The 12,311-nt window shown below is 48.9% G+C and overlaps 1 protein-coding gene across 11 annotated transcripts in view; it reads right to left on the reverse strand.

Moving 5' to 3' along the window:
- Nucleotides 1-8,988: 8,988 nt before the first annotated feature.
- The window catches only part of ASAP1 (ArfGAP with SH3 domain, ankyrin repeat and PH domain 1), a 342,709-nt gene continuing 339,386 nt past the window's right edge, over nt 8,989-12,311 (reverse strand). For all 11 annotated transcript variants that reach the window (XM_086337364.1, XM_086337363.1, XM_086337357.1 and 8 more), the window contains one exon: nt 8,989-11,724. In XM_086337364.1, coding sequence (XP_086193490.1) covers nt 11,650-11,724 — 75 coding nt within the window. In that variant the 3' untranslated portion in view covers nt 8,989-11,649. The remainder of the gene's footprint in view (nt 11,725-12,311) is intronic.

Here is a 12,311-nt window from a genome sequence, read left to right on the forward strand (position 1 = left end):
GGAGGAGAACGGGGCAACAGAGGATGGGATGGTTGGATGGCATTGCAGACTCAATGGACATGAATTTGAGCAAACTCCAGGAGAAAGTGGAGGACACAGGGGCCTGGCATGCTGCAGTCCATGGGGTGGCAGAGCCCGACACGACTCAGGGACTGAAAAACAACGGCAACAAAGTCCAGCTGGACTCCACTTGGAGAGCAGGCACTTGTGTTTGAATACCCTCTACCAGGCCAGAAGGAAAGATGACCACTTCCTGTAATTCTGATGTCATTCTTCTCTCAGGATAACTTTGGTGGGTTGGGGTCGGGTTTTAGTGGCCCCCTTACTTACAGATGTTGTCTGAGGACTCCCTGTGAGATCAAGGCTGCAGGGAGCATGAAAGGCAGACAGGGGTGATGCCTGTTAGAAGCGTTATGTCTGGTCATCGGGCTGAGTCCTGGGACTGGCTGGAAGAGACTATGGGTATTTGCAATGGAGCAGGGCCCTGGCGGGGGCGAAAAGGGGCTGACAGTGAGAAGGACACTTCTCACTTGGCCAAATGAAGCCTCAGAGGCCGGGCCTGCATCCAGAGAAATGCTCCTTTTTGCTTTAAGAGCCACACGTTATTTTGGTTAAAAAAAAAAAAAGCTGAAATGCGTGATGGTTATTTTTCAAAGGACAGTCCGTGACCACCCACATGAAAGTCACCTAAGTGGATTTGCTAAAGTACAGAACCCTGGGCCCTACCTGCTACACCCGGACCAACCCGCTGACTCAGAATCACAGCGGTTGGGGTGTAGGGTTTTCATTTTTAACACTGAAGTGTGAGACCCACAGGGTAAGCAGACGGGAAGACAGATGGACACAGAGATGGGATAGAGAATAATGGGTGGGTTGGCAGAGGCATGGGGAACGTTGGGTACCTGCTCTGGGCTTGGCTCCCCGAGGACCTCCTGGCCCCATGGGCTTCCTGGGTGCGGGATCTGGGTGTGTTAGAGCCACAAGAATCCTGCCTGGCAGGGAGGGTTCTCCCAGCACAGGTGATGTGTTATCTTGAAATCAGCACTTCCCAGCCTGACTCATACAGGGAGTGACTTTACCATTAAAGGCCAGAGGGGCAGAGATGAGGAACTTATCCAGTTTCATTTTTGTTTTGAAACACAGCTCAACCTGGGGTGGTGTGTCCGTGACCCCTGAGTACGCCTGTCTGTTAAAGGAAGTCCGGTTGCAGAACCATCCGATCTGCCCCCCTGGGATCTGAGACCCTGCCCTTCACGCCGGCCCCTCTGCAGAGAGCAGGCTCTAGAGGCACAAACGCCCAGCTAGGCTCCGCTTTCAGGCATGAGGTGGCGGCTGCTGTGGGGGAGACTGAGAAACCTCTGTGGGGCGAAAAGTCTATTTCCTCTGGAAAGGAGAGCAAAACGGCACTTTCTTTGGTTTCAATTATCGGTCAAGTTCTTACTGGCCCAAGGAGCTGAGAAATACTTGTTTGTCTCCGATTTAATAATAATAAAAGGAAAAGTAGGGACATTAGCCCTTTCGCCCTCCCCACTATACGAAGAGGCGACAGGTTCCAGCTTCCTCTGCTAAGGACAGCTGTGAGCCATCAGGAAGGCTCAGCGGAGAGAGGGGAGAGGGGAGAGGGGAGAGGGGGCTGAGCTGGGGTTTTCGGCATCAACAGCAGGGTGAGAGAGGGAGTTACCATGTACAGAGCCCCTAACTGACACCAGACCAGGTGTAGGTCTTACACTGTATTAAAAATTGTATCAAAGTAAAACGTGCACATCATACAGGAGGGCCTATTCCAAAATGTTTCCAGTTGTCTGCTCTCAGGCCTTCTCCTGAGGGCAGCAGTAGCATCCACATTTCACCGACAAAGCCTCGGGCTCAGAGGGGCCCGCTAACCAGACCACCTTCACTTGGCTACAGGGGTTGGGGGGACAGGCAGCATCAACCCTGGGGCCAGAGAACACACTGACCACATCTGTGCTCCCGGAGGCCACAGAGACGCATACTTTAGCCTGAACAAGTGTATTACTGGAGAAAAACCCAAGGCCACTTCACACATTCAGGGGACTGGCCTGGCTTTTGAAAGGCTTTGGAGTTTGTGATTCCTGAAAGTTCCATCTTCACGAGGACAACATCCAGGTTCAAAGGAGAAGGGAAGGACAGCATGCAGAATTAGAGGAAAATTTTGCAAACCACATATCTGAGAAGAGATAAGAGACTTTAGAGTATATAAAGAACTCCTACAACTCAATGAGAAATAGACACATGATCCAATCTTAACACAGACAAAATTTCTTCTTTTTTCTTTTTTTCCCTATGTTTCGGCTGAGCTGAGCGGCATGTGGGATGTTAGTTCCCGCGCCAGGAATCAAACCTGTGCCCCCTGCAGTGGAAGCACATCATCTTAACCACTAGATCACCAGGGAAGTCCTATTAAAAAGACAAAGATTCTATATGGCCAAAGAAGACATACACGTGGCCAGTTAGCACATGAAATGATGTTCAACATCATTAGTCATCAGGAGGACGCAAATCAAAACCACAATGAGATACCATTCCACACCCACTTGGCTGGCTGTAATAAAAAAGATAGATCATAACAAGTGTTGTCAAGGATGTGGAGAAATTGGAGCCCTCATATACTGCTGGTAGGAATGCAAAACCGTGCGGTTACTTTGGAAACTAGTCTGGCAATTCCTCAGATGGTTACACACAGAGTTACCCTGTGTCCCAGAAATCCAACTCCCAGGTCTAGAGAGACGAAACCTACTAGAGAAATGAAAACATCCGTCCACACAAAAACCTACACGTGAATGTTCATAACAGCATCATTCATAATAGTCAAAGTAGTGGGAACAACCCAACCGTGCAGCAATGGAGAAACAAAATGAAGGCCAGCCACAGAGTAGAGTAGTACAGTGAAAAAGAATGAAATACCAACATATGCTCAACCCGGATAAACCTGGAAACGCAGGATACTGTTTATGACTCAGTTTATATGAAATTTCCAATAGAGACAAATCTCTACAGAGACAGGAAGTAATTTAGTGGCTGTTAGGGGTTGGAGGAAAATGGGAGTGATTACTAACAAGTACGAGGTTTCTTTATGGGTGAGGAAAAGGTTCTAAAATTGTGATGATGGTTGCACAATTCTGAAATGTACACTTAATGAGTGAAATGTATGGTATATGGATTATATTGAAATAAAGTTGTTTTTAAAAAATGCATAGGGTGGTGGGGAGGTAGATGATGGAGTTGCTAGTGTGGGGCCCTCCCCAGCGCTATTTCATCTCTGCATTTTAGCAGACTTTATTAAAAAAAAAAAAAAACTTTTGTTAACTTGGCATTCAGGGACATAAAATTGGTAGCTTGGAATCAGACTTGGTAGAAATATTTACACCATGGGAACTGGCAAATGCTACAAATAAGGGCCTTTATATATATATATATATATATATATATGTATATACGTATGTATGCTACTGCTGCTGCTAAGTCGCTTCAGTCGTGTCTGACTCTGTGCGACCCCATAGACGGCAGCCCACCGGGCTCCCCTGTCCCTGGGATTCTCCAGGCAAGAACACTGGAGTGGGTTGCCATTTCCTTCTCCAATGCATGAAAGTGAAAAGTGAAAGTGAAGTCGCTCAGTTGTGTCCGACTCTTAGCGATCCCATAGACTGCAGCCTACCAAGCTCCTCCGTCCATGGGATTTTCCAGGCAAGAGTACTGGAGTGGGGTGCCATTGCCTTCTCCGATATGTATGTGTGTGTGTGTATATATATATATATATATATATATGTATATATATAAAATGTTTTGACAGCTGTTTATGTATTTTTCAGCATCACACCAAAGACAACACACACCCATAAAAGTGCATGTATCAGAGGCAAATAGCTCAATGAATTTTCACAAACAAAAAAATCTGTATGGCTTGCACCCAGAAGAAGAAAGACTAGTATCTGTACCCCAAAGTCCCTCCCCAGGCAATGCAAGTTCCCTTCCAAGTTTCCCTTTGGGTTGCCATGATTTTGACTTGTAACCACACAGGTGACCTATTTTTGTATGTTATGTAGACTCAAAAGTGGCTTTTTTGCCTCATCATCTGTGACATTTATCCCTATTGTTCTGTATCATTGGTTCACTCTTGTTGCTCTAAACACTGTGTGAAGCTAGTCAACTTACAGAACCATTCTAAGATCCCCTGGAAAAGGAAATGGCAACTCACTCCAGTATTCTTGCCTGGGAAATTCCACGTACAGAGGAGTCTGGCAGGCTACCGTCCATGGGGTTGTAAGAGTCGGACATAACTGAGGGATTAAACCACCGCTCCTGGGAGGGACATGAGGGTAGTTTATAGGTTTTAAGTATTATAAATAGTCCTGCTATGATACTGTGGTCATGTATGGATGTGAGAGTCGGACTGTGAAGAAGGCTGAGTGCCGAAGAATTGATGCTTTTGAACTGTGGTATTGGAGAAGACTCTTGAGAGTCCCTTGGACTGCAAGGAGATCCAACCAGTCCATTCTGAAGGAGATGAGCCCTGGGATTTCTTTGGAGGGAATGATGCTGAAGCTGAAACTCCAGTACTTTGGCCACCTCATGCGAAGAGTTGACTCATTGGAAAAGACTCTGATGCTGGGAGGGATTGGGGGCAGGAGGAGAAGGGGATGACAGAGGATGAGATGGCTGGATGGCATCACTGACTCGATGGATGTGAGTCTGAGTGAACTCAGGGAGTTGGTGATGGACAGGGAGGCCTGGCGTGCTGCGATTCATGGGATTTCGGAGTCGGACACGACTGAGTGACTGAACTGATGAACACTCTAGCATGTTCTTTTGCCTGGCACATGCACAATTTCTACCTGGGAGTCTTGGGGCAAATCTGTTCTGTCCAGCTGTAGTAGACGAGACATTCAGCCAGTTTCACTTTGACTCTGCTCCCATTCTCTGCCTCCTCTGGCTCCCTTCCCTGCCCCTCTCCTTGTAAGCTGCTCACCACCTGCATCCCAGACCTTGGGCACAGACTAGACTCAGTCTCAGTTTTAGGCTGCAGACTGGACTGGGCTGGAAGGGAATGCAAGACAGCCTGGGTGCACTTGCAGGTCATCAGCTCTAGAACTTTCTAAAGCACAGCCGTAGAAAGGGACCCAGAGAGGGAAGCAGTCAACTGCTCTCCGGAGGTGAAGCAGGCCAGGGGAGTCCTGGTGTCTGGACTTCCTAAGTGGTTCCAGCTGAGCAGGAACTAAGCTTGCACATTCAACGTATCCTTGTGCATCTTTGTTCTGCAGCTTAGTACACCATAGAAAGAGGCCCGCTGTCAAGCCTCCTGTTTACTGGGTGGGAGTCGGCATATGCAGTGCAAGTGGGCAGAGCAAATGTGGACGAGCCCCCCCCACCCCAGCTCTGACCCTGGGATGGGAAGTTCTCCCTACCAAATACGACCCCTGTTTTCAACAGTGGGTGCTCTTTTACTTATTTTTGCTGGGAGGTTCCATGGGCCTGCTCATGCAAGGAATACTTGAAGGTCATCAGCTGCATGTCAGTGGGCTTCCCTGGTAGCTTGCTGCTGCTGCTGCTAAGTTGCTTCAGTCGTGTCCGACTCTGTGTGACCCCATGGACTGCAGCCTACCAGGCTTCTCCATCCATGGGATTCTCCAGGCAAGAACACTGGAGTGGGTTGCCATTTCCTTCTCCAACGCATGAAAGTGGAAAGTGAAAGTGAAATCGCTCAGTCATATCTGACTCTTAGCGACCCCATGTACTGCAGCCTACCAGGCTCCTCTATCCATGGGATTTTCCAGGCAACGGTACTGGAATGGGGTGCCATTGCCTTCTCCCCTGGTAGCTTAGACAGTAAAAATTCTGCCTGCATTGCAAGAGACCGGGGTTCTATGCCTGGGTCATGAAGATCCCCTAGAGAAGGGAATGACAACACGCTCCAGTATTCTTGACTGGAGAATCCCATGGACAGAGGAGCCTGACTGGCTATAGCCTACGGGGTCACATGTCAACAATGAGTAGATTTGTGTGGTTTCTCACTCATCTCTGAGGAAGGAGAGGTTCAAAGTCCTTGTTGGGAGGTGAGAGGGCTCTGTATCCCTAGCGATACATGGGGGCCACCTGAGGATGCTGGTTAAATGCTGATTCCTGGGCCCCCTTCAGAGACGTCCAATCTCCAGGGACAGGGCCCAGGAGTCTGATTTAAATGCTGAGGGTCCAGGTGATGCTGGCCCGGATCTCAAACCTGGGCTTGCTGGATTCTCAGGCCTGTGTGCAGATGACATGTTTGCCATTTCTCGTCCTCAAATTGGCTTAGACCTATAAAGCAAAAATTCAAATCCTGTCCGAAGAAGCGTGAAGCCAAGTAGGCGTCTTCCCTGAAGGTTTTGCAGAAGGTCATCGTTTTGGCCTTCCGAGTCTCTGACTAGGGTTTGTTGTGTAGTAAGAGTTTTGCAAAACAGCTGTGTTTATCGGAGCTCTAATTCCTGTTTCCAGGAGCTTAAGTGTTTCGGTGTTTGCACACGGGGCTGCTGTGTTCAGACAAGACACACGCGTACCCACCACTTTCTTCTCGGTCACACGCTGCAGGCACAGACATGTTTGGTGCCAGCCTGACTTCTGCAGAGCAGCTGTCCAAGGAGTAAGACACATCCCCCCCACTGCCACCCTGGGGCCCCTCCTGTCAAGGCCATCACTTCTCTGAGCTGCAAACTTCGTTGCGCTTCCTGGTTTATACTTCCCTGCGGCTGACCTGTCCCGCAAGGCTGGGTGGGCGGGCTCCGACCCCGTCTCTCTTGGGCAAAGGCAGCCAGGGGACAGAAGCAGCGGAGGCAGCACAAGGTCACAGCTGGGAGCTAACTGGGCCCGGACCTCTGGGTTTAGATCTGGCCCCGGCCCACCTCTCAAGCAAACCGATTTTTGGCAAGTTATATCTTCACCTCTGAGCATCAGTCTTCCTAAACTGTAAAATGGGGAGTACAGTTCCTCTTCAGTGGGTCTGGGATGAACATGGTTGTACTGATAAGGTACTGGACCCAGTGCCGTGGCCACAATGCTGGTTTAGCAGTTAGCATGCAGAGGGGCCTCCTGGGAAGCAGAGGGGCACGATTGCTGGGGTGGAGTGTCCCTGCTTGTGCCTTCAACACTGGTCCCTGTTTCAGCTGCTGCAGGTTCACAACACACCATCCCACCAGCCCTTGCCCCAGTTTTTTGCCTCCTCTGCTGCCCCCCACCCCCATGCCCGCCCCCTGCAATCGTCGCAGGCCTACGATGGGCACAGACTTCCTTCCTCCAGGAAAACTACTGGCTTTAAACGACCCCACGTGCTGCAGATTTGGGGAAATCAAAGATTTCCATTTGGGATGGATGAGAACATCTGGGAAGCAAAGGAGAATGGGTTGAATAACCCAATAATTATCATCCCTCCCACCCCAGCCCTGCCACACATACAGCCACATTCTGGGAGGAGGAAGACTCAAAAAACACAGCAGAGGGCACAGGGTCAGGGGAGAGGAGAAAACAGCAGGGCTGGGGAGGGAAGGCGGGGGGAGGCTGGGGCTGAAGCCAGGAAGCCTTGGGCTCACATTGCTGCCATGACTTACTGTGACCTTGGGCAAGTCACTGCAGCCTACAAGCGGATTTCCTCATCTGAACATGGACAGAGGAGGATTTCTGCCTCACAGAGGACAGACTCCACGTATGGGGAACAATGTTCCATCCACCGGTGCTGAAAGGACCCAAGGGAGAGAGCTCAGGGAGCTCGCCTGTTTCCGGGATCTCCGGGCCACTGGGGGCTCACAGAGTACTGGAGGGGCTGCTTTCAACGGGAGCCAGTCCGATGACCTCAGAGGCTGCTCCAGGTTTAAAACAATACATAACCAATGGAATTATCGCAGCATTTTGTAATTAGATGGAAAGTTGGCTGTCCCTTGGCCTAAAATAGCCAGATAACCATGCAAGCCTCTCCCAGATCCATCCTGATGGAAAGTCTCTGGCTTCTGTGGCAAAGGCCATCTTCCCCATCAGCTTGGCTTGTAGGGTTTATCTTGTCGAGGTGAGTGAACAGGCATTGAGAGCTACCAACTTTCATGAAAGGAAACAAAACAGGCGCTGGGACCAACACCATGGTCTTGGTCAGCTGTCCACTGCAGCATTTCTCTGGCTAGAATTTCATGAGGGAGACCGTCTCCCACCTGCTGGAAATCCTGAGGACGGCCCTGGAGCCAGGACTGCTCACCTGGACCCTGAAGTGGTCGGTGAGTAACCATGATGGCTGCTGCAGGGGCCTGCACCTCCCTGAGCTTCCTGGTGGGCTTGCAGCTTCCCCTGGCTTCTTGAGGGCGAGATGAGATGACACAGGTTCAGTGCTTAGACTGGGGTCTGCTCACAGCCCAGCATTATCAGTGCTGACAGCTACACAACAGAAGTGCACACATAGCCCTTGGTCCGAGTAGGGACCAAGAACCTTCAGTGTATCCACATGTAACCTTTGGGGACTTCCCTGGTGGTCCAGTGGCTAGGACTCTGCACTCCAAATGCAGGGGGCTCAGGTTCGAGCCTCGGTCAGGGAACTGGATCCCACAAGCCACAACTACAGATCCTGCCCGCCACAACGAAGATCACAGATCCCATGTGCTGCAAATAAGGCCTGGCGCAGCCAAATAAGTACAGAAATATGTATTTAAGTTATGATAAAAAATGTAACATTCATGATGTTCCAAGATGTGCAGGCTGGGTGTCTGTAGGTGGGGGGTGGGTTGGGGGTAGCGGGGTTGGGGAGGATAAAGAACTGAAATGCTAAAGGTCCATGGTTTGTTAAGCCGAGGAAAGTGATGCACATTCTTTATCTGAAGTGAATCTGAATGTAGAAGTTGCGAGACTTGTGTTATCTGTACCCACTCCCCCCGCAACCCCCCACAAAACATTGCCAAGTCAAGTTCTGATTTCCTCCAGTCAGAAGAGTCGTGAACAACTCACAAAACGGCCTGATGTCAGATGTTTGGGATCAACTGAGAATATGTTTATTTAAAAGCAATTTTAAATATTAAAAAAAGTAGAAATGAACACATACAGTACTGGAAAACAGTCACATTAAATACATGTGAAATGACGAGTGTACTGATGTCTGAGCATAACATCCAGATGGGAATTCAGAATTTAACTTGTGGCGCTGTGGGATCCCTATACAACATGTTGAAGTTCTAGGCAATAAAAAAATAAATAGCAATTGCTGTTCAACAGTAAAATAAGACACACACTATTTGCAGAACATAACGTTCCCCGCTGCGGGGGGGGCAAAGAAGAATTAGCTATTTTTCCCGTAAGGTTCCATACCTTCAAAATACTCTCTATCATGTACAAAATTGCAGATAGCGGCTCACTGAGTTTAAGAACAATACCAGATTCAAACTCAACCAAGGTCGCCAAAGATATTTATTTATATCTATTTTTCCTATGTCCCACAGTAAGCTGGGTTAGAGAAAACTCAGATTCCTGATGGAAAACAAAAACAAAACCAGGAAAAAAACAAACAAGTGTTAAAAAAAAAAAAAAAGCATCTGTGTAAAAGTTGCTCTAAAAGAGGAAAAAAGAAAAGGAATTAATTCCATGTGATTTTAGACATCGTGCTTTCGTGTTCTTTTTTTAAAAAGCCAGTTTATTTTGAGATCAGCTGAAAATACCGTAGGCCACAAAAATGAACGGTGCTTGAATGTAACTTAAGCGTAAGTGAATGAATTGGTACAGTAAATGACTTCGGGAGGTGACTTCCTGTCCTGACACCCGGCTGCTAAACCACCGAGGCTGCCGACACTGTGGGCCACGCACACCAGCACGTCGGCTGGTTCCTCGTATCTGTGTGGAGTTCATGTGTGCCGCGATGCTGAGGAAGCAGTTGCTTAAAATCACTTTCCGATAATAGCTGGTGAGATCTGCTGCAGGTTTGTCATGCAAGGTTTATTGGTTCAGTGATCACATGAGCAGAGCTAAGGTAATGCTCGCCGAGCACTGTGACTCGATTACAGAGGGCTCCCCTAAGGGTCTGGTTGGGAGCTGTGCTTCTGTGAAATGAACATTTCTCACTCGTTGCCAGGATGATCTGCTTAAAAATATTAGCTTCCTGCGCTGCTGCCAACGTAGCCGTTTAAGCAAGCGCACTGCAAGGACGACACGCGGGCCTCGGAATCCGAGAGCAGTCCCACTGACTGGGGAGCGGAGCGGTATTCTCTCCCCACATTCAGGCTGATGTAAAAGACTGAAAAACTGAGGATGGTCTTGATGGTCTGATGAAAGCGGCTGGGATGAGAAAAAAAACTGGGAGGGGCAGGGACCCCTGGCAGAAAAGCATGTTTCACAGTGCAATTCATAGCAGCGTTCAGAAACTTGGTTATGAATCGACTTGAAGATGAAGTGTCTGTTCAACAGAGCTGGGAAACTTATCTATGATTGGAGTTTACTAAAGGAAATGAAGAAAAAAAAAAAAAGAAGGCTGGTTTCAGCACCTGAATTCTACAGCGGGGGTGGGCGGGGGAAAACGGTGGGCAGAACTGATTTCTGAATTAGTCATCTTCTTGAACACTCTTTTGAAAGTTTAAATTTATCCAGAATGAAAACTAAGAAAAGAATTTAAAACGGACATGTTAGAGGTGTTAACATAGTTGAAGGATGCTAATTCATAATGTGATATGTGCATTCATACTCTTGAGGAAGCCAAATGACTGACTAGAAACAAATATTTGTTGCAACCTTATAATTTCTGCTTTAATGGCAATCAAGTTAAAAAAAAATGTACAGTTCAACTTATCCATACTATTCCTTTATAAAAGGCAGATTTCAGGTAAGCTTCTAAATGCATGCATAATGTAGAGGCTAATATTTTCTGGCAGTCCTTGGTTCTTGAAAGTTGAACTTCATCAGATGTGTCTTAAACTTCTGTGAAAATAGTCATGAAGGATATGTTATTTTTGCATAATGAGGTAATATCAGGGGCGGGCACTCATCTTCTTAAGACAGCATAAACCCACGTGTCTAAACCTGCGTGAGGCTGTGGGCACTGTAAAATGCCACCCAACGTTCTGGGTCAGTGGATACTTTGCTGAAGGAATAACACTTACACCGAACTGAGCGCTTTTCTGTAATAAATACCAAAGTCGGTTTTTGTAGCTGTAAACTGTGTACACAGATAACGACAGGCTGGTCTGTCACGGAGCGGAAAGATTCACCTGGAAGACAGTACCCACCTCTTTGCTAATGTTGCATTTTTCAGTAACACAATGGAGAATACTGTCAGGTTAGGAACAGAGAGGCAATGCTGTGCCCTTCAACGGTTGCTGGACACCATTTCTATTTGCAAAGCCAGCAGTTCCTATATTCCTGCTTGTTTGTTTGCTTGGAAAACAGCATAGAGAGAGATGTAAGTGCTAGATGCCAAGGATGGCTTTGGCAAACCAGTAAGGCGCACCGGGTCCCAAGGCTACCCTAATACTGGCGAAGGCAGAGACCATAGGGTATTTACAACACGAGCTCCGTTCCCCTCCTGAGGCGGCCCCTCCGGGAGCTTCCACTCGGCAACAGCAGCTATTTACACGGTGCGCACGGGGTCCCAGGGAGGCAGCAGTCTGGCATGATGGGTGCGGACAGTCTGAAGGCTCTGCTTTTTTGCTAGTCGGACAGGATGTGGACAAAGGACACTGGGAAGACGCCCTTCCTCTCGGGCTGCCCCTCGATGTGCCCAATCTGCAGGGAGAAAGGAGAGGCATCAGGCAGGAGGCGGCCGGTGTGTCCGAACGCCCCCGGAGCTGATGCTGATGCAGGCCCCGGGGAGACATGACGAAGGCGCCACGCACGGCGGAGCCGCCTTCACAGGGGTCGCTTCACCGGCAGGCAGCCCCGGGAGGCAGACGGTCCTGGGGCCCTCACTTTCTACTCGAAGGGACAGGGCCCCCGAGGGGGGGGTGGGCCCGCCACGGTCTCTCCCGGGCTGCAGCCTCAACCACACGCTCAACCAGGCCTCTCGGCTGCCTCTCCCGCTGGGCGACCTCGCAAAGCGTGCTAAGCCTCCCTGTCTGTAAGACAGGGCTGAAAAACCCCTGCTTCTCAGCCTGTGGGGAAACTAAACCAACGATTCTATACATAAAAAGGGCTGCAACGCACCAAGAACTTGCTTTCTGGTTGTGGTGGTGAAGAGGATGCTATGAAAGCCTGAGAGCGATGAGGGCAGATTTTACAGCTGTTTTCTTGTCTGCTGCCTAAACCTGTCAGCCATCATTACCTGCCAAGGCTCCTAATAACCTCAGTTACATGAGGATTAACTGCATCGAAGA

Source organism: Bos grunniens, chromosome 14 (assembly GCF_055505025.1).
Source record: "Bos grunniens cultivar Pamir isolate PY7600 chromosome 14, Bosgru_T2T1.0, whole genome shotgun sequence".
NCBI lineage: Eukaryota > Metazoa > Chordata > Mammalia > Artiodactyla > Bovidae > Bos > Bos grunniens.